General features: G+C 42.8%; 1 protein-coding gene across 1 annotated transcript in view; it reads right to left on the bottom strand.

Annotated features, from left to right (window-relative positions):
* ABTB2 (ankyrin repeat and BTB domain containing 2) overlaps positions 1–2,291 on the bottom strand; it is a 130,298-nt gene extending 128,007 nt beyond the window's left edge. Inside the window, exon 1 of the mRNA XM_009949453.2 lies at positions 1,427–2,291. Within this exon, the coding sequence (XP_009947755.1) occupies positions 1,427–2,291 (865 nt within the window). The remainder of the gene's footprint in view (positions 1–1,426) is intronic.
* Between the last annotated feature and the right edge of the window lie 20,668 nt (positions 2,292–22,959).

Below are 22,959 nucleotides of genomic sequence, written 5' to 3'. Positions count from 1 at the left end.
TTACAGTTATGTCTTGTACCAGTGCCAAGAGCACATCCCAAACGGCTCTTCACATTTCTTTCACATCCTTTTAGTAACACAGTCAGCGGACAGAGGGCAGCCAGAGTGCACCAGAGAGGTTTTGTGAGCCCCGTAACAGCAGCCACCCTCTTGTGTTGTATTCTGAACCAGGCTGACCCAACGGGGACAGTCACTGCACCCATCTCCTACTGAGCTGAATCACGACATTATTGCTTTGGGCTAGGATCACTGCAGGAAAGCGGTGCACCCAAGGAGCAGAAGCTGAGTCAGCCCTTCCCTGACAAAGTGCTTCATCACCGACATTCACTTAAGGTACTTTTTTTCCTCAAAGAAAACCCGCTCCTTAACTTGTCTCTCATTATGAGATTATATTTCAGAGAGGACCAAGCCACTTGGGTTTATGGAGTTAAATCAGAAAGGTATTCTGCACGGAATATCTGCCCGTAACAGTCAAGGCCAGCAAAAGTCATGAAACTGTGTGTGGTACAAAGAGTAGTTTTCTAAACTGAATGTTCCTGTAAATTTTCCATGGAAAAATATGGTATTTCTCAGTGTGACAATGCAAAATAAACAGTGCAGCTTCTTAACAGAACTGTCATGACTTAAGCCTTTCAAATTGCTCCTCAGGAAGATGCCAACATTCCTCCATCTGCTTAGTTCCTCATTGTTCAAAAAGTCTGCTTTCTAAACAAATGACAGAGGTAAGTACCTTAATGCCATGTTATTCTTACTAGCGAGGGACCATTCTACACCCTCACTGGCAAGCCAAGTACAAGCTCTTGTTTATTGCACGAGTGTAATTACAACACAGGTTTCTGCTAAACTAGAAGGAAGTAACACGTAGTTCTAAGTTTTTACTGCTGCAAAGAATTTTTTGCAATTTTACTGTTGCAAACAAAAAAAAAGAATTAACGTTGTTTTCCCTCTCCAGGCTGTATGTGGGAATAGCATCTTCAAGACGAAAAGGCAAGATACTCACTATAATATACATTTTGTTTAAAAACAATAGTATTTTCTGAAGAGCAGCTTTCATCTTCTACAGAGAAGCATGTTTACATGGCATTTATAGGAAAACCGCTCAAAACAGCAGCTGATAGAAAGTCATGAGACATTTTTTAGGACAACAGGACTTGGTTTCCCACAGCCTCTGCACCTTTTATAAACCTCTACCTCTCGAGAATAAAGCAGGATCATTCTCGCCTGGTAAAACCGTCACATCTGCTTTATGCACACACAAACTAACTGACCAACCAACACAAATGCACGCACAAACCAGCACAAAACCAACCGAGATGCAATTCAGATGAAAAGAAAAACCAAAAAACCCCCAAGTCCTTAGAAATCAACGATTTTACTGTAAAGCTTGCCGATATGAAGATTAGAAATCGTAGAAGCTGGATCTTACCATTAGCGTTTTTCCCACAGATGAGATGCTCGTAAGGTTGCAACACTCCCCAAAGTTCAGCATCATTGTTGATAACCATCTCCAGGATTTCAGCCGAGATCTCCCCTCCTCCACCATCCGGGCTCTGACTTGCCAAAACCCTAGCCTTGATCTCTTCTACAAGGTTCTCCATGCAAGCGGTTAAAGAGATGGCTGCGTATTCATGGATCCTAACTGAGATCCTAGTGTCCACCATCCACCTGAAAAACCTTCCCACTGAAAAGGTGAGGCCACATCTAGCCGATTTGCCTTTCCTCAGCCCGTCTCCAGCACTCATGCTGTACAGCGAGAGCGCCTTGACAGTCGCCAAGACGCAGCTTTCTGACAACGACCAGCTCTGGATGAGCTTGATAGCGCTCTGCACCTCAAACCTGGTGCACTTGGAGTGCATCACGCTGAGCCGCTGGGCTTCCCTGGAGACCCTGATCAAGGCTCGCCTCAGCAACTGCGAGAGCCGCCTGACAGCTTCCTGCGAAAAGGTTCTGGTATTGCCATCTCCCTTCCCTTTTCTGAGTATTTTTCCAATGTCTTCATCAGTCCAAGGGTATTCCTCTAGATCCGGCAGCTTAGGACACTTGGAAAAGATATCTGCAACCTCGGGGTCTTCCGGCAGAACAGTGTTCACGGTATCCCAGCTGTTATTCCTACTGTTCATGGAGCCCGAGTAGTACCACCAGTTGCCTCTGTGCTGAGAAGAGGTGAAGGCTTGGGAGTTGGACTTGGACGAAGAGAGACTAAGGGACCTGCAGGAATCCCCTGCCCCATAACCAGAGTCCAAAGTTAAATCCTCCAGGGTCTTCAGAGTGGAGCTGTATATCCCAGCCATAGGAAAGACGGGTTAAGCCAACCACGAAAAGCACCAAAGGTGAGGCTGGGACAGATCCCTCCTGCGCCTACCGAGCCAGGGCCCCCTGCCCCCCTCCCAGCGGCAAGGGAGGATTTACAGCACAGCGGGAAGGAGCCCTCCCCGCACGCCGGCTCCGCCGAGGGCCGGCTACCTCCATCCCGCAGGGAGGCCGCGCTCAGCCATCTTCTGCCTCGGGAGGGGCGGGTGGCGGCGGCCGGAGCCCCGCCGGGCCGGGCCGGGCGCGGGGCCCGCGGAGGGCGCGGGGCGGGGCGGGCTCCGCGCGAGCCGCTCGGCGGGACACTTGGCGGCGGCTCCGACTCAACTTCTCCGCCGCAGGTCTGCCGGGCTCCCCGCACCGCCGCATGCAAATGAACCTGCGGGGAGAAGCACCAATCAACGGAGCCGACGGAGAGCGTCTCCACCAATGAAATGCGAGATGGGCGGCGCGTATGCAAATAGCGCCGGGCAGGGAGGGGCGAGGGGAAAGCCGGGGCGCTCCGCGGGCTTGCGGCACCGGGCGGCAACGAGCGCTCCGCTGCCACCGGCCCCGCTCACCCAGGGCGGCTGCCCGCCCCGCCCCGCCCCGCCCCGCCCCCGGGAACGGCGCACGACCGGGCCGGCCCGCGCGTTGCGGCGGCTCCCCGGGGCGAGGGTCGCTCACGCTCGGCCCCGAGGGGTTCACCGCCTGAATAGAGGATTGTGTTGGCGGCCGCGAAGCCGGTGTGCCGGCTCCTGAAAGGAGCCTTTGTGCGGCAGTTTACACAGCCCTGACCTTGAACCGTGAGCTGGGTACGAAACGGAGGGGTCTGGTTTGTTTCTTCCCCTCCCTCCGCCCAAGCGCTGGTCCTGCCTGCCCGGGCCGGCGGCGCGGGGTGCGCGGGCCGAGGGCGACCCCCCTCGGCCGCGCCGGGGAGCGGCGGTGGCGGCAGAGCGGGGCGGGCGGGGGGCAGGAGAGCCCACACAGAATCACAGAATGTCAGGGGTTGGAAGGGACTTCGGAAGATCATCTAGTCCAACCCCCCTGCCGGAGCAGGACCACCTACAGCAGGTCGCACAGGAACGTGTCCAGGCGGGGTTTGAATGTCTCCAGAGAAGGGGACTCCACACCTCTCCGGGCAGCCTGTGCCAGGGCTCTGCCACCCTCACAGGGAAAAAGTTTTTCCTTGTTAACGTGGAACCTCCCTCTCCCTCCCGCATCAAGTTCTCAAGTTCTTGTAACTTCTAAAGCTCTGCTGCGATGACTCGCACGAAGCCACGGTTCTCTCCGCACCCTTCCCTTAGGCCACCCTGGTCGGTATTTCTTGTGCTCTTGCAGAGTTTATGTATTTTTCTTCATTCTTCAACTAAATAGATCCCAGTCAAAAAAACCCACAAGGGTCGTGTGCTGTTGTCTTTTGGTTGTATAAAGCCAAAAGGTTTCACTTGAAGTTGTCTAATATGCTACCATAGGCTGGCTGCGATGGCACTCACTTCACAAGGCAACAAGGAACACGCCAAATGCTTCGATTTTTTTGGGGGGTGAGGGGTTAAAAAAGTGCCTAGAAAGGTGCATTTAAAACTCTAAAGGTAAATAGTTTACAGTCACACTCATGGAGCAGCAATTTATTCCCAGGGTGCGATACTCGCCCTTAGCGACTGCTCGCAGAAGAGGAAGCAAAGGGGTTGCATCTGCCTACAGCCGGAGCGAGGGCGCAGGGGTTTCACAGGGAGGCTGTAGCTAACGAATACTTCGAGCAGGTGTCGCTATTGACCGCCTATTTGCATGGCAGCAACTCACCGTTCACAGATTTTTCTCTTATCTGGGACACAAGAGGTTTCCTACTTCAAAAGCATAATCCCTCACGGGGTCTCATCTTGTATTTTTGTACTGCAGTATACGCATTGCTTAGTGTCGATGAAAAATGTATTGTCGATGAAAAATGTACTGGAACAACTATTAGATAGGAATGAAATACTTAAAAGAAAAAAAATTGATCTTATGCACTTCTGCTCACAGATCAAGCTGCTTCTGTTTATACTAAATGACAAAGCACTTATCCAGCCGTCCTAACTTCCCACGAGTTGACCCTTAAAACTGCTTTTTTTAACATTACATCTTCTCTTATCTTTCTTAGATCTAAGCCCAACTGTACCTCAGCTTTTTGCTTTTTCATGGCTTCTCCCCATGAAAGCATGAACACGAAGCATAAGTTGTCTAATAAAACCAGACATAGTTCTCGCAAAGTCATTCCAATTTGAAAATCATAACACTCCAGCCCTTCATTTGTGCTCCAATGTCAGTTTAGAAATAGGTATTTTTACCTCGCAATTCCAATACCTTACTCAGATGTTATTTTACAGATCAAAGCTAACTCTGTGATTTCGTTATATTTTTCAGGCTCGAGCACTATTTCTAAGAGTTTCAAGCCCAGCAAAGACAACGCAGCTGACGGGGCACACGGTAAGTAGGAACCTGGATGTAAAACAAGGCATTACTGACTCCGAGTACACAGTTTGGAGCCTCGTGCATTCAATCAACACACTTCTTTTTAAAAAACTACCTTTCCACTCCTACATCTGTATTTAATCCTATATATCAGGTACCACGGACTGCTGCAGACTCCTTAACCGTGACTGCTGGTAGGTCACCATGTGGTGTCCATCCCTCACGTCCACCTTTGTTTTGTGATGCCTCTTTGCAAAACCTCTCTCTAAACTTCACCCTGTTCTGTCTACCTCTTGGGACTCACTTCAACCACAAAAGCAAGCATAAATTGCCACGGAGAATCGCTACACAGTTGGCTGATGGGAACTTGCATTACTTGGGAAAAATGCAGCTGTGCAAGTGCTTGACATATTTCTACAAATCATTTCTGTTCCTTCCCTTTATCACACTTCTCCAACACTCCCACACAGCTTATTTCTACCATTCCAAGTAATTTAACAACACAAAAATCATCCGGCTTAACAGCAGCGCCTGCTTTCTTCCTTCGCCCCGGCACTTTTTTCTCTGCGTTAGGAGCTGCACTGCTTTCCGTTTTTAGAATTTCCCATGTAGTATTTCCTTATACAACAAGAAACTTTGCCTGATAAATCCTTCTGTCCCTCTGCTGCAAAGGTGTCACCAGCTGTTCCCAAAGGCAAACCAACCGCAGAACGGAAGCCCCCAAGCATGGCAAGGATATTCCTTATTGAACATTTAACCCTCAAGCTCCAAGATCTCCAACACAACAAGAACAAAACTGGGGTGGGAGGAAGAGACCAGACGAACAAGGGCTCTTCTACTAGCGCTTCTCAATTTCATGTGCATTACTGATCCATGACAGAACGTGTTCATCACATGCGCTGTGCTCTTCGATGTTAATTCACTATCTGTATCAGACAACATGAAATAGCCAAATTCCTAACAGATTTCCAAGAACAGCTAGAAGAAGCATAAAGAGTGGAAGGAAATAATAAAATTTCCTTTCTTGGAAGGTTTGAAGAAAAAAATTACTTCACTTTCAGACAAGGTGCATATATTTGTAACAAAACTAAGGACTATGTTATGAAAACTAAGGTATATTTCCAGAAAGCAATTACTATACTGGGCTAACACAAAATTGCCAACCTGAACAATCAAGATTACAAGTCATACATCAAAACACCAATAAGAACTTAACATCCCTTGATTTATGAGGCACGATAAGCATTGGGCTCTTTTTGCATATGTTTCAACTGGAAATCCCACTAGGGGTCGCAAATTATCTTCATACAATAAAAGTCAACTTTCTATGGACAGATTTTCTTATAATCATCTCTGTCTAAAATTAAAGAGTTAGAAGACTTTCAGGAACAAAGGCAAAGCAGATGAAGCATGTAACACTGGAAGTCCTATAATAAACAAAAATACAGCACTCCAGAAGCCCCATTTTCCTTCACATAAAGAATTCAGATACAAGCGTTATTCTAGCGCTGATAAAACTCTGGCAAAGTCTGTAGCTTAAAACTCTAATTTTAAAATACATCAGAATTAATTTGAATTAAAAAGCATCAGCATTCTCTGATACACAGATAACACCTAGGCAAATAGCATCAAACCCATTTAAAAAATAATCTGTCATTTGTTTATTTCTTTAAGGAAACATAACAGCCAAAGCAAACGTAAAGTCACCATAAATGTAATCTGTACCAAAGACTCTAAATCTTTTTAAAGTAACCAATAGCTCGAGTAACCTGTTGTTGTTCAAACCACAAAGTTCAGTGTATTCCTAGCAAGTAACATTCACACATACACTATTGAGCAATATAAACACCCTGTACCACTAGGTCCCGTATGAGCTTATTTGACTCCTTTGAAGTAAAGAAGACTCCACCAGGGAAAAGGAGCACGACTGCCCTCAGCAGAGCACTCAAAAAAGCAGTTGGAATGGTGCCACCCAAGCCTGAAGCAGCACCTCCAGCTCACCTGCAGAGGAGCCGTTCCCAAGCCTTATGCCCTGCAGCTGCAGGTGGGGGTGTTAAGGAGCCCGAAGGCTCAACAGATCTGCTGCCATGGTTGTTGCTAGAAACTTCCTTCTCAAGCTGCTGTCTCTTATCTTCAGCAAGTGCTAATTCTGTTTGCCCATTATAAAAAGATGGCATTTTGCTTATATAGCTACCTAATTTAACTGTGTTTTATCTGCAACATTCAGAACTATGGATTTTAATAAACTGTAGCTCTGTTAACCGTTGCTGCGCACTGAAAATCAGTCTGAGCCCATACACCCGCTGATGTGAGGGAAATGTAGAGATGAAGCATGACTAGAGCAGGTGAGTCCCGTATCAGGGTCTAAATCAAGTGCAAAAAACCGAAAAGTTTACTGCAGTTAAGAGAATACATTTTGCATCTTTTCAGAGCAACACTGCTGGAGAGATAACGTACATCTGCTGTGTTTTCTACAGCACAGCAAAACCCCCACCCAGCAAAGGCCCTCAATTTGTCGTCTAACCAGAGCTGAGGGTCCAGTTCAGCAAGTTACCACATACTCACTGCTGACCTCACCAACTACCAAGTAATAACGGAGGTACCAGCTGCAACTTCCCAGCTGAAGAGAGGCTTTTTCCCCAGTACATAACAAGTCAGCTTCTCCGTGTTGTGTGGAATGACCTTTTCAAAGGCTACAACAGTTACATTTCAGAATGTGTTAAATGGTAATTCATAGGTAAATTTACTTGCTTGCACTAATTAAAATTTAAAAAGAGAACATACAGTCTCATGAATGTAGAATTTCAGGCCAAGCTTTTGTTCTTCAAAATCCTCAGAAACAATACTATCCCTTGTGTAAACTTTCCAGTTAGAACTCACTGAAACCTTCCAGAGAGAGTACCCTGAAGAAATCTTCAGGCTTGTCGGTAATAAATGGCGATCTTCCCTTCTCCCTGTCTTGGTTTTATCTGTGGTTTAGATAGACTACGACTACATTTTGCTATTAACAATTCCACAAAAACACTCATGCCTAACAAATCCTGCCTACTTTTTTCTACTGTACCAGTTAGTCTGATAAATGACATCACCTGTCCTTACACTTGCCACACTCATATCCTCAGACTGTCAATAAAATGATTGCGATGACAAAAGGCAGAGAAAACTGTCAGAATAAGGAAGACTAACATCTGAGAAATACATTCAGTTCCTGGATGATAACCTGGTACAGTATCAGACTTTCTCAACCACTAGCAGCAAGGTCTTACCAGTGAGGGTTGGTGGGGGAATCATATTATACCATCTGGAATCAGATCAAATGAAGGGGATAGAAGAGTATTTACTTCATCACAGAATCACAGAATGTCAGGGGTTGGAAGGGACCTCAAAAGACCATCTAGTCCAACCCCCCTGCCAGAGCAGGACCACGTAGAGCAGGTCACACAGGAACGTGTCCAGGCGGGTTTTGAATGTCTCCAGAGAAGGAGACTCCACAGCCTCTCTGGGTAGCCTGTGCCAGGGCTCTGTCACCCTCACAGGGAAAAAGTTTTTCCTTATGTTAATGTGGAACTCCCTGTGCTCCAGCTTGCACCCGTTGCCCCTTGTCCTGTCATTGGCCATCACCGAGAAGAGCCCGGCTCCATCCTCCTGACACTCGCCCTTTACGTATTTATAACCATTGATGAGGTCACCCCTCAGTCTCCTCCAAGCTCAAGAGACCCAGCTCCCTCAGCCTTTCATCATGAGGGAGATGTTCCAGCCCCTCCATCACCTTTGTGGCTCTGCGCTGGACTCTTTCCAGCAGTTCCCTGTCCTTCTTGAACTGGGAGGCCCAGAACCGGACACACTATTCCAGAGGTGGCAAGTGGTGTACTGAAACTGAGGCCTATTTTCCCACCACTTTTCTTCTCATTTCAGCTCTTACTGTTAATTAAAATTTTACAGTTCCTGCATTTTCTTTCTTATTTAGGGATGAAACAACTAGTCATTAGGCATTACCAAAATAGCTGCAAATAATCATGTTGTTCTTCAGCATTTAACAGCTATTAATTTATAACATCCAGCTATAAAGTTGCAGCAGGATGAACTTCTCTAGTCACCTAGATACCTAGCTCTGATATAACGCCAGGTCTGACAAGTCTATTATTAGCTACCCCTATAAAATAACTCTTTGGAGGCCCTTGCAATAATCTCAATTATCTGGTCATGGGGTCACATGTCATGTGTCCAATACTTTATCACATATGTGTAGAAACCTGCTACAGTCCCATGTGGCAGAATACTCCCATATTTGGATGAACTTCAGGTCAAAATTGCACTTATTACTACAGCCATTCACTGGCTGTAATATTAACCTGTCTCATGAGGCACTTGATAGAGCAAATTACATGTGTAGACTGCAACGGATGTGTGTCATGCTTCCTGGCACGTGTGTACTGAAATAATGCTCATGTCCTCAACTCTCTCTTATTAGCCAGTAATACAGTATTGACAATAACTTTATCACGAGTCAACCACTGTGATCACAATGGCAAGAACAGACAGACAGACAGATATTTATATTTAAATACTGTATTTTTCATAATCCTTAGCAGTCAGGAAACTGTCAGGATACCAAATAGAGCACTACCCTCTAACACTGCTGTAAAGTGGATGCCCCAGAGTGTTGCGGTTCATGCTGAGAATATAGTGTTTATATGCAAAGGGAAACAATGCTGAAAAGAATTAAATGATAGGGCATAATGCAAGGGCAAACCTTAAGTCTTAAAAATGTCTTCTACCTTGTCTGGAATCACTCGGAGCCTTAGGACAACAGCTGCAGTATTTGGTGTGGTACTGACATACACCAGCCCAGCAGCAGCTTCCTAGCTGATGCAGGATCTCATTCCACAAGGGTCTTAGCAGCCCTCACAAGGGCTGCTCCTCCATCACAGCCTACACAGGCCAGGCACACAAATTCTGCTTCCCCCTGGTTGTGCTCAGTTAGAGCTTGACTTTCCCAAGGAATACCAAACTTGGTAGGGTCAGGCAGCTTCGCTGTATCCCAGTAACACGCTGACTCCCTCCAGAGGCTGGCTGTGCGGAAATACCGCGGTGACACTGTACTTAAACTGCCCCTGGATGTCTAGCAGATGCGTAGCAGTTCAATTCACTGCAAAATGAAGAATGCTCAGGGGAAAGATGAACACCAGCTTTCCCACGGCTGTGTGAACAACTGCTGTCTGACACACCTCCTGTAATGGGGGTGCATGTGAACGCTGATGAGGCACTGCACACGTGGCCCAGTTTCAAACAGATCACATCCTACGACATGGCTCTATCACCACAAGGTGTGATCACTCATGGAGTGATCAACAAGTGCACAACACCTTGCATACGTAACTGCTGAGAGCAGCTGCAGGGTCGCCCAGCACAACCTCGGAACTGCACGGTAGTGAAGCTTTCTGTTCATTAGAAACTAGAAACAATGATCTGCATTCGTTCCTTATCCCTATTCTTCCTTATCCTGGAAGAGGGAGCACCCCTTTCTGTTCACAACATATTGACAAGACAGACACAGCACTGTTGCAGACACCCGTTTCACAAAGACAAAACCTGCAACTTTTCATGAGGAGGAAGATAAACTTATTTGCAGACCATGTTCCCAGAGCAGCACCTGACAAGGTGGCCCGTCATGAGGAGTCATGGCTACCAACCTCAGCATCTCTCTGTGCAGTAACATGTTCCTGAGCAAGAACACATAACTGCAAGAAAAAGGAAGGAAAAAGCAAGTGAGACAGGGACGGGAAAACAGACTGAGGATAAGAATCAAGCTGATGCGTATTCTAAGTGCAATGTGGTCGTGGACATTTGCTGCTGTATTTTTCTAACCTGCCCCCAATGAGGAATGAATCAAAAACTTTGTGACACTTCAGGTTCCTCACTATGAATTGGAATATGCCTTTGAGATGAGCAGCAGCGTATGTTCCTCTCTGCTCTGGAGCTGGTACACATGACGCCATCCACTTCCAATGAATCGTTTCTACCCTAGTGGCCTACCAGCCCTCCTGCGCTCACTGTTGGCCAACTCTTGGGTGTCCAGCTACCTTGGATGCCCACTGCAAAAGGAGTAAACCAGCACCCCCTATGGTGTGTGAGCCCATCTGCCACCATGTCCACAGTGTGCCAGTCAGAAACAGAAGGCTGAAGGTTAACGAGGGAAGGCAGGCTTGTGTTAAGTTGTCCTGTTTCTGTCCGTGTTTTGAGACTGCCCTACACCAAAAGGTCAGTAGTGCCCACCCTGTCTGGCACTGTCATGCCTAGGGTATTCTCCTTCCTATCCTCCCTAGGGTGCCATGTGTGGCCTAGGGTGACAGGCCCATGGGAAGATGTCTTCTGCAATTAGGAACCTCGGAAAAGAGTTGGATAGGAAATGCCCATGAAAGCATCAATAGGAAAAGCCAGGAGGTGTGAGGACTATCCCTTCACCAAGATGATGTCACATAATCTATACAAACTGCATTCCAGCATGTTGTTGATGTTGTTTCCACAGGGAGTATGGATGGAATGGGGTTTGTACCCAGGGAGCACTACTTTTTCTGATCCGTGCAGAAAAGATCCCAAGGAGGCATACACACGTGTGGGAATGTGCGGATGCTTGTCAGAGTTATTTCTTGCCAGGAGACGCACGGTTCCTACTGTGTTTAATGCAGGCACATGCTCTCCTTCACATATAGCCTGCTTTTATCTTCTGAAATTCAAAACGGCCCTGCTCACCACTATTGACCAAAATCAGGAGTGTCAAGCTGCCCTAAGACAGGGTAGTGGCGTGTTAAGGTGCTGGAAGTGACACCTCCAGTCTAGGCCATCTCCAGGTATAACAGAGCTATGCCCACGTCTTCGCACGAACTCAAGCCAAAACGCTAAAAACCCTCAGTGGTTTTGTGTTTGGATTTACTGGGTTGTTTTTCAGGTCATCCTGAGCAGTGAGAAGGCTGCTTGGCCTGCCAGCCATACTGCTTAGGCTAGGTGTGGTACACCCTAGCACCAAATAAGGCAAGGTATGAAGCATACAAGGGTATGGTGCCTTCTGGGATCGGCACTGGAGGACAGTCAGGCAGAGGTAGCCAGTCTTTAGCAGTGCCCTCCACACTGGCTTTATGATTGTCTTTGAACACAGACACACCAGGGCTTCACCAGCAAGGGACCTAGCACGTTCAGTCCAGAGAGACCTCAGGAGTGAATGCAGCATACAGCTTTGAGCACAGAGGCCCAGGCCAAGGAGGGAGAGAGCTATGTAAAGGGACAGGGCAGATGTATCCAGGAAATCCTCAGCACCACGAAGGACCTAGTAGCTAGAGTAGTCATCTGGCACACGTGGCTCATTCTAAGTCTCGTCTGAATCTAGCATTTGCACTTAATTTCTTCCCATATTCCATGCAACTCGTTTAGCCACAAACTATTTGCTGCTCTGTTTTGGTCGTGAATCAGTAATAATGTATAGAGCCAGCACAGCAGCAATGTGCAAGCAAGCCAGAGTGCTGCAGTACTATCGCCATAGTGCTCATCTGGAAGGTGGGAGAGAAAAGTTCAAACACGTTTGTGGGAAAACCAACAATGAATCAGTACTTCCAGCAACAAAATAATTACTAGAAGAATGCCAAATATGTTAGAATAAGGGGGAAAATCAACTGCAACGAAGAAACGTCTTCACTTGCAGAATTCTCTCTTCACTATGAACAACTTCTCTTTTTATTTCATGATCCCTAATTTTCTTTTCTCTGATAAACTCGAGATTTTAGCCATTTCCAGTACACACTCAAAAACCTTGCCTACTTGCACATAAACCTAGAATAGAATCTTACAATTTTTTCAGTTTGAGATATACTTCATATTGCTCAAATACCTCAGAGCCAATATCAGGTAATACTAATTTAGTAAATAGATGAGTGATTGCTCAAAATTAGGCTGAAATTTTAATAAAATTATATCTAAAATTTATAGAGCATATGTGAAAAGTGCTAGGTAACTCACTTAGCTTGACCATCAATATTGGTATTTTTATGAAAAACAAAATGGAAGACAAAGCTTTGTAACACTAGTAGGCCACTGAAACATGAAAGTTTGAGATAGAAGCGAAATCTTTGTTTCTCAAAGATTCAGTAACACAGTTTCAAAGAAATCTTTTTACTCTATATAACATCATAACAGCACAGCAACTAATATTCCAGTATTCATCATCAAATTATACTGCCCATATTAAGAAATCTTCTTCAATGAGAAGATTTAATCTCAGTATGTTGGAGCAGGAATTTGTAGTTTGACACTTACTGCCCAAGTGAGTGAACTAATTAATGAAAACTTTCTGAGTTTATATATGATGGTCAAAAAGTGTCTTACATAATGCACTGTTCATACTTTTTCAGTATGCTTGGTCCTAGTTTTTATGTGAATTAACAGTATTTTACCATTTCGCTATTCTTGTGAAGATGCTGAATGAGTGTACCACCATGTGTTTGTGACAGCAAAAGAGCAGGCATACTTCCAACCCCAAAAGTAAAATCACGTGAAAAGCAGCAGGGAAGCGATCCATAACAACGTTCCAAAACTGTCAGTTCCGTACATGCACATGTAACTGAGTTATTAATTAGCACCATTGGGTCAAGAACCACCTCGTCCACGCGTAGCCTTAATAAACATAACACCATCCACCTTCTTATATTCCTAATTCCAGTTATGACACAGGCCTGCTTGTTATCATATAATCCAGGAATATTTTTCCAACCAGGAGATGGCTGACACAGGCCAATCTGTTATTGCCACCGAGGATGAAACACACACTGTAAGCAATGGGTACATAATTACCAACTCCCTTTCTTCCACCCACGTCATTGGGAAGGCATACCTGTGACGCATCAGCTGTAATGGAAGTATCACAGCGCTACATAATGCTCTATGCACAGCACAGCCCAGTAACTGAAAAAAATATAAGAACAGTCTGTATGATTCAGTAAAAATGGGACTGGTGCCAGGATTATGAAGTATGGGATCCATCAGCAGTCAATAAAATAATGAATCAGAGACGTATCAGAGGTTGACCAAAGAATTATATGAAGAATAGTGAGCGGATGTCATAGGATAAGTCATTAGAAATAGATCACAACAAAACCCTCCTTGTTCAAATGCATTAAAGCACAGGGCGATAGACCAAGGTCTATCTCCATTTCACAGGAAAACACTTGGCACTTTCAAGTACAATGGAGCCTTTTGTGAACCGGACATACTGGTTACAATCCCTATGACTGGTAAGCAGCAAAAACATCAACATGGAAGAATATGGTGAAAAGCCTCTGGCATCTGCCATGCAGGCAGAAAATGACGGTATCTCCACCTTTCATATCTTGAAACCTATTTTCAGATTTCAGGAAAATGTATGAATAACAGTATGAAACAGAAGAGGTATTAGCACACTGTAAAAGCAAATAAAGAAACGCCCTACTGTACTAACAAAAAATGAAAAAAAACATTTACCTCCTCAGCCCAATAATATGATAACCAGAAGATGAAGTTTGCTGGTGACACCAAACTGAGTGGGGAAGTGGACACTTCAGAAGAGAGAGCCACTCTGCAGGAAGACGTGGATAGGGTGGAAGAATGGGCTAACAAGAACCTTATATAGTTTAACAAGGACAAATGTAAGGTCTTGCACCTGGGAAAACATAATCCAGGAGTGCAGCACAGGCTGGGATCTACCCGTCTGGGGAGCAGCTCTGTGGAAAGGGACCTGGGGGTCCTGGTGTACCACAAGCTCCATGCGAGTGACCAGCGTGCTGCTGCAGCAAAGCAAGCCAAGAGGATGCTGGGTTGTATCAACAAGAGCATCACCAGCAGAGATAAGTCATTATCCCACTCTGCTCGGTGGAACAGTGTTCAGTTTTGGTCCCTGCTGTACAAAAAAAAGATGTGGACAGGCTGGAGAGGGTCCAGAGAAGGGCCACAAAGATGATCAAAGAACCAGGAAGCCTGCCCTATGAGGAAAGGCTGAGAGAATTTGGTTTGTTCAGCCTTGAGAAAAGAAGACTTACGGGAGACCTTATTGCCATGTTCCAGTATGTAAAGGGTGGCTACAAAGAAGATGGAGACTCCCTTTTTGGGAGTGGAAAAGACAAGGGGTGATGGGTACAAGTTACTCCCAGGAAGATTCCAATTGGACACAAGAGGAAAATTTTTCACATGAACAATCAGCCACTGGAATAATCTCCCCAGGGAAGTGGTGGATTCCGCAACATTGGACACTTTTAAGGTTCAGCTGGACAGGATGCTGGGCCATCTGCTCTAGACCGTGCTTTTGCCAAGTAAGGTTGGACCAGATGATCCTTGGGGTCCCTTTCCACCTGGTATTCTATGACTCTATGATATGACTATTGAAAAATAGCTGCTTTCACTGTCGGTGAATGAAAAGTAGTTGGTAAAAACTTGGCCTAATTTACATGGTTGGTATCACTTAGTATTCTTTCTTGTAGCTGTGAACGACTGTCAAACATTTTTAGACTAGAAGTATTGAAAAAAAAAAGAAGATAGCATATTCAGTGAAAAATGTGTATTCCTCTTGACATTGTTTAGGAGTCCATCAAGACCCAACCGTGCCGTTCAAACACAGAACAAACACTGCTCTTAACCCAACCAAAATAGGAAACGCACGTAAACAAAGCTCGATAGGAATGCTCACAGATCACTGCAGATGTGTTTAGAAGGTTTCAGTGTCTTTGTAAGTTTGATGGTTTGTAAGTTATGACCTGTATTTCACTTTTATCCCTACACCAATGTAAGTGGCTTGTAAACCTCTTGTAAATATCTTGTAAATGGCCAGCCAGGGTGCAGGGGACAATTAGTAGCTGGAAAGAAACATATCAATATAATTAACCTGATAACTTAATGTCAACCTCCAGAAAAAAAAAAACAAACCAAAGCAACAAACTAATAACATGTTACAGCTTCTAGGTAAGTTTCACCACTTCTTGATTGTCATGGAACAGCCAAGTTCTGCGTTGATATGTCAAAATAACTATTATCTCTTCTAGCAACATTTATAAAGCAGGTGCACATTTTAAAAACATAACTCTCCATACACGTTAAAACCAGTGAATTTTTAGGATGTCTAAAATCGATCCCAATGTCTAACTAAATGCTGTAGAGACTATTGTAGTTAAGGAATTATTTTGCCTTTTTTTTAGTATATTAGATGCTTCCATAATTTCAACTTACCTGTTTGAGGCAATGAATTTTCTATGAACAGAAACCTTAGAAAAATGAGGTCAAATATACAGAAGAGACCTTTGGCTTTAAGAATAGCCATACCTAAACACACAGAAAAAAAGCTGCTCTCTCTGTTTTCCACGCATCTACCTGTGGTCAAAGCAGTCACGGCCTTTTATTCTACTTCAGTAGAAATCAGAAGTAGCCCCTGGCAATTGTGTTAGCCTTAAACAAAATAAGGGCCATCTTTGCAACCTATAATGATACAGAACTAGTCAGTGTGAAAAACTACTTTTATCAGAATAACTGGAACCACAACTCAAATGCTGCCATTACACAGGACAGCTGGGGCAAAGGGCACCAGCAAGCTGCTGGCCATATGGCAGGCACTGTTGTGAACCAATTAGTCCAGGCTAAAAGAGCCATTTTGTATTTATCTAATATGCTACTAACAGTGCTGTATTTCACTCTGACTGTGCCCCTTCGTTCTCTGAATCTCTAAGACTCCGGAATTTTTTGTAGTCTTTCTTATTGTCAAAATTAAGATATGTGAGCACGTGATATACAGATTTTTCGCCAGTATTCCGTCCTCAGATGCCTCCTATTATGATGTAAAATATACATGACAGCTACTTAAAGTGAAAAAAAGGGCTAAAATATACACACCAAAATAAAACCAGATTTTCAAAGGTACTGAGAACCTACAACTCCTATCAATTCAAACAATACTAATTAGTCTGCTAATACCCTAAGATTAATTATTTCCTTGGTTCTACTTGCGACCATCTCTCTGTTATTGCTCTTAAACTGGGCAAGTAAACAGACAGCCACAATTCTTTGTCTACACTAAAGCAGATTTTTAAAACTGCATTTATTTCACAATTCATTGAAATTATCCTGAAAAGTCTGAGTTATGTTCAGGATCTATTACTCAGCTAGTTTAAAGACAATGAAAACGAATCAGTGTCAAACTAGCTTCCATTAAATATTTTAAAGTGTATTTGCATTTTCAGGACAAAAAAGTGAAAGAGAAAACATATTAAACTACATTTGGATTGTAAACATGTGAAACTTAGAAAACATTATTATCTTAATGGGATCCTGGCAGGCAATCTCTGCACTCGGAATTTGCAACAATTGCCTCCAGGTGATTCCATGGGAAACCGACCCATCAAGTCAGCATTCTGGATTATTATACATGTAAAATGCTTACAGATAGTCTAGCATGCAAGTACCACGTGTCCCTGTTACGATGGTCACATGCATTGTAATAGTCTTTGATGTATCTCTGCTTGCAGAGCATCACATCTTTCACAACTTAAACCAGAAAAAGATCAATCTCGCCTTTCTTTAGGTGCTTAAACATCACCTTGATGCCTAACTTAGATCTCTCGGGTGTAACAGTTTTGACTTAGTGACTAGATCATGTATGGAGAATTTCTAGCGACTTGCCTGTTGGTTTCAAAGATAGTGACATTTTCTCTCCTTGTACCTCACAAATGCAACATACCTTCGTCTTCGTTCTTCCTTGTTTGCCAGTGTCTGCATCTGCCATGGTTACAGCAAATCCACCTCGTTTGTTGCCATTCCACTGGCTGGTTTGTTTGAGTTTTTCCCCCATAAGCTTCCCATGATCACATCGTTGTCTCTTCCAGTCATAACTTGACAGCGTATTCATAGGAAAATTCAGAAATCACCGCTGTAAAGAACAAGGTGTGATCAGATGACAAATTTTAACATTGTTTTAGTACCAAAACTAACTGAAACCATGTCTAAATTCATCATTACTGGTGTTATTCACCTCGCAACCTAAATGTCAGTCATGCACTCAAAATGCCATTAATTAGGGTTTTTCTCTCAAAATGGAATGCCCTGATGATAAAGCAGTGTTGCTATTGTCAGGCACATATACAATCTCTTGTTCACTTCACACTCTGTAGACCTCTAACAAAGCATGTATCAGGCACACCTTCTCACCTGCAGCATGGAACTCTACATTTTAATCTGAAATGTTACACTGATATTTTTCAGCACAGCATCAAATTATTCTTTCTTCTGCTTACAGATCATAAAACATACATAATGGGCAAACAAATTCTGCTCATACATTCAAATAGCAGCTTCAGTTTAGTTCATTTTATTGGCATATTAATGAATTGTATGAATAATCTGTGCATATCAGTCTAGAGCCATACTGATGCATTTACCTACAGACATATATATCCAAAATTTTCAAAAGTATGTATCTAATTTTTACTGGAAATGAAATAATAGCCGGATTTTCCAGTCCTGCCAGCCAGCCAACATTTTTAATTGCCTTTAAGTTTCTGAAAATTCAATTGGTTTGAAAAACCAGTTCATTTAGGATTCTCTTGTTTCTACAAAATTAGAACATACAAATTAGAACATTAGAACATATGACCTCTATTGTATCAAGGTATCTCTTGGATCAAGCATCTATATTTATACATGCAAACATCCAGCAAGCCAATTAAGCACATGTGACTAAGTCATATTGAATGGTTGACCCATTTAAAAGCTTAAGAGCTTCTGAGTCTAACAACAGAGAAAAATACTGCTGTGTCTACCTTTAAATCTTTTCTTATGCAGAAGGAAGCATTAATCAGCAAAATCATGTTTTAAAATAGAGGCTTTATTAACAGCTATTAGGTAAATGCTTCAGACAATGCTGCTAGTAATACAAATGCAGAAGAACATTCATAAGCTTACTTATTGGTGCTCTAACGTGAAAGAAGATCAAATAAAAGCAAATGCATTAACAAAACAAAAATGCATTTACATGATGTGAAAAAATTTTAATAATGTGGTTTCTAAGAATAAAAATACACAACTGAGATATCCAGAATGCTAAATACATGTTTGAATACCTTACCACCTGAGAAGTGCTGCATTTTTATCCTTCTTCCAGTTCTTTCAGTTATCTCAGGAAGTATATTGCAGCTGTCTTGCCAGCACTAAATATGAAACTCAGCTTCTTGATGATGCTGATCAGGAGTACTGTTTATGAAAATTAATAAATGATTGTGAAACCTAAATATAGATGAATTAAATTATCTTTTGTAGTAAAAATACTACAAAATTTATTTTACTCTGGGACTGGTGTGTCCATTGACATTTACTAAGCACATATGCTATTCAAGTTTCCAGAATCACTGAAGACTTTACCATCTATGGAGAATTAAAGCAGCAGGGGAAAAGAAAACCATGTTGTTTGAAACATAAACCATTATTATTCTAACACATTTTTCTATCTCTGAGGTTAGGCGTTTTCTCTAGTGGTTTAAATTAAGACCTTGCCCTAATTACAGCAGAGGATGGTGGAAAATTTCAAACACAAAAAAGAGGTTTCCTATCTGCTTTTTCCTGATTTTCTTCTATAAGTGGTTTCTCAGAAGTCCACACTTTCTCTCTGCTGTGCATCTCAGGATCTCACTCCATCAACTGACAGCCCAATATACATGTGCTACTTCCCATAAAAGCCAGCTTTTACTTCCTGCCTGCTTACCTTTTCCACTGGTGTCGTTTTCTCAGTCATCCCTTAAAGTCCACCTCTTTTGAAGATGTTGTATTTCACAGGGCTGTCAGTGGTTCCCATTAGATCTGATGACCGACAATAAAAAATTAAAAAGACTACATACAACACAAGTTACTGAACGGCAAACTTACTATCATGAGAGCTTAACCAGCAAAATGTTTTCAGCCATAACTTATACAGAGACCCCCAGCTTACCATCACCAACCTCATATTCCATCTCTTCATCTCACCATATACTGTGTCGAACATCTCAGCAGGCATCACCAGCTGTTGGCTGGCCTTTACCAGCGTGGCCTTCATTCGATCTGACTGCAAGTCTGACACACAAAATTGCTCTTGGTGGGTATTGCCACTTTGGAACCAGGACAGACAGTATGTTCTGTCTGCTGTACTACAATGGACGTTAATCTGTTGTTTCTATTGATATTTCTCTGTTTTTCTAAAATATAATCGCAACCTTTTTTTTCTGACTGTACTTGCCTACCCCTTGATCCTCTGTCACGTAAGCACATGATATATGTTCCTCTTTCAGTGCTTTTTCTGTGCCCTGACACTTACATCAGACATGACAGCAAAAGGATCAGTGGAAAAGTCATCTGTAGAGGTTCCTGAGATACTGTAAATATCCCAAGGCTGGGTATTTATAACAAGGCCAATCATTATTTCAAGCCTTGAGAATAGTTTCATTATATTACTTCATAGTTGGAGTGCATGCAGTAGATTAATTTGTTTCATGACTGAAAATATATTCAGTAATATCAATTATATTTTTCTTACACAAGCCTACACCAGTCTTTTTTTCTTTCTGAACTTATTCCTTGTGGCACAGGTAGAAAACCTATCTAAGCCTCATCTCTTAACATAATTTCGATACTCTGGAAGATGTAAGTTTGACCATCTTTAGCAGAAGGGGAAAAAAATTAAGCTCCCAATCCTGTGATGTGTGCTCACCCCTAATCAGTTTAATTAAAAATGAGCGCTCTCTATCTTGTGTTTCTCTTTTCTGATCTTTTAGAACAAAAGTCATTGTGGCCCCCGTGCTCTGTGCCGAAGTTAAATGCTTTGGCTATGCAGCAGAGGTACTCTGGGGATACCTACTCCACAGATGTTGGAGAACATGGGAACATTTATGAAGCTGATTAATCACGAGCAGGAGGTAGGGACCAAGTCAGCCAGCCGAGATGGCTGACACACGTAGCATGAAAGTTTTAAGAGCTCAGGGAACTTAAATTTGCAAAGCAACAGACACTATTGACCTTCCACTCAACTAATTCTAGATTCTGTGATGATTCCCTTGGGTGTAAGTGACTGAACTATGCCTAAACTTTATCCACAGCACGAGTGTGTGTGCGCATGCGTGTGAGCAAAACCGACCTTGTCATTCGTGTTTCTACTCACTTTAAATACAGAAAACAAAATACAAATGCTAAGTATTATGACTTTTAATCATACAAAACCTTAATTAAGGGTGAAGTGTGGTTTGGATTACAGCTCAGAAATACATGTAGCGACATAGAACCAGTCTCCCCAGGTAAATAAAGATGATTAATTTGGAATTGTTTGAAATTTGTTTACTTAATGCGTGTATAACAGGAGGTTTACGCAGGCAAATAAGATGCCGCAGGAATCAAATATCAAAATAGAAGGGGGGAAAAAAGGAAATAAATATAGATACTCGCGGCAAAGTCCCTGTGGAATTTAAACCAGTATTAACTGCTTTCTTCACTGAAAACACAGAAGATTAAGGTGAGATGGGAGAAAAATGTTGTATTTGTTTCACACTTAACTTAGCTTTGTATAGGACCTTTCTTAGAAAATGCAGTTGCTAAAGTGCAAGCAGTAAGGCTAAAGTGCAAACCTTTTTGAAAACGCATGCCATTGATGTTGCCACCTGCTCTCTTGGAATTTTTTTTTGCATATTTTCTTAGCCAATATTTAATTTCTTCTTGTTTTTTTTTAGGCACACGTACACGTGTGTCGCTCTATATATATCTTTTCCTCTAGCATTACAGTTATAATAAGAAGGGTTTATGGGAAATGAAAGAGCAGCAGTTTTTGCAAGTTCCTCTTATTTTGATACAGATTTGTGACAAGCAAGATTATCCACACACATTGACAGGAAGTGTTAAACTTTAAAGGAAAAGCAAACAATAGCTCTTCATGAAAACGTCCACATTTCCCTTATTTTGCTCCTTAGGCAAACTGAGGTATCACAAAAAATGAGATATCAAAAAAAAATGTGTATGCATGCCTAATACTAAGTCCACAGACTTGTCAATCAGTGTTTTTTTATGAAGAGATAATTTTTTTATAAAACAGTCATCTTAGGAAAAAAAAAAAAGGCGCTGTATGGAAGAACACCACATAAGCCTGAACGAAGATCTGAAAAGATCATCAAATGTTCTCAGAAACGGCTGATGGTGAGGCCTACAAACACTTTGCAGAAGGGGAGCTAGCTCTTGAAAACAAAGTTTTCTGTGGGTTAAGACCTTGTTGTGAAGCTTGGATACTTTTTTCTCTGGCTGATACTATAGAGGGTTTCTTGCTCTGTACAAAGACTGCTTAGAGCTTTGTGAATTTACTCCTGTTCAGCTTTACCAAGGATCTTCTGAGGGCAGTGGAAGTCTCGTACATGAAGTGATCAGTGGTTGCACAGAAGATGCAGTACTAGGTGTAGTCTGATGATGTATATTTAGTATAAAAATATTAGAAACAGAGGTGAGCTTTCTTGCTTTTCTTTATGATGTGGGTTATCATGTTGAGAAAGAAAAGGTTATGAGACCTGGAGACATGAAAGAAATGTTCCAAATAAGGCTGAAGCAGAAAAAAGGGAGTTATTACCACTGAGGTACCATTAGTGATATTCCCTATGTAGGAATTTGGGAGTCTTAGCCCTCTAATACATAACACATACTAGATAAAGCAATTGTCTCATTGAAATAATGAGCTGGACCATTCTTTGTGTCCGTTAAGAGGAAAAAAAATGTAGCCATAATCTTGCAGATAAGCATTTTCCCTGTTTCATTTCTTTCTGACGGGCTATGCGTAAACAGAGCTGCTCTGCTTCGCTGTTGTAATATGCATTCTGTAAAGAGCCATACTGGGATTCTTATCAAGAACAACAGGGCAGGAGGGGCAACACACCCCAAACCAACACACACACAAACTTGCTGACTCTGTTGCTTTTATAAACCAGCACTCCTGCAACAACATTTGGGTAATTTCTGTTTGTTTAAGCAGGTGTCCTGTCTCCTATGATTACCCTCAATCATTGTTCATTAAGGAATAGCTAATAAGGGGAAAAGTGTATATATATACATTCTAATACATATTTTAGTTTTCTAGTGTGTATAGGTAGTCTTATCCACCTGTCTGGGTCCAGGAACCCCATACAGAAGTATGCGCCATGAAGTGCAAGTCCATAGAATAACTGG

This window comes from Leptosomus discolor, chromosome 12, assembly GCF_034619465.1.
Source record: "Leptosomus discolor isolate bLepDis1 chromosome 12, bLepDis1.hap2, whole genome shotgun sequence".
Taxonomy (NCBI): Eukaryota; Metazoa; Chordata; class Aves; order Leptosomiformes; family Leptosomidae; genus Leptosomus; species Leptosomus discolor.
The sequence above is the reverse complement of the archived record's forward strand: the minus strand, read 5'-3'. Positions and strand labels throughout refer to the sequence as shown.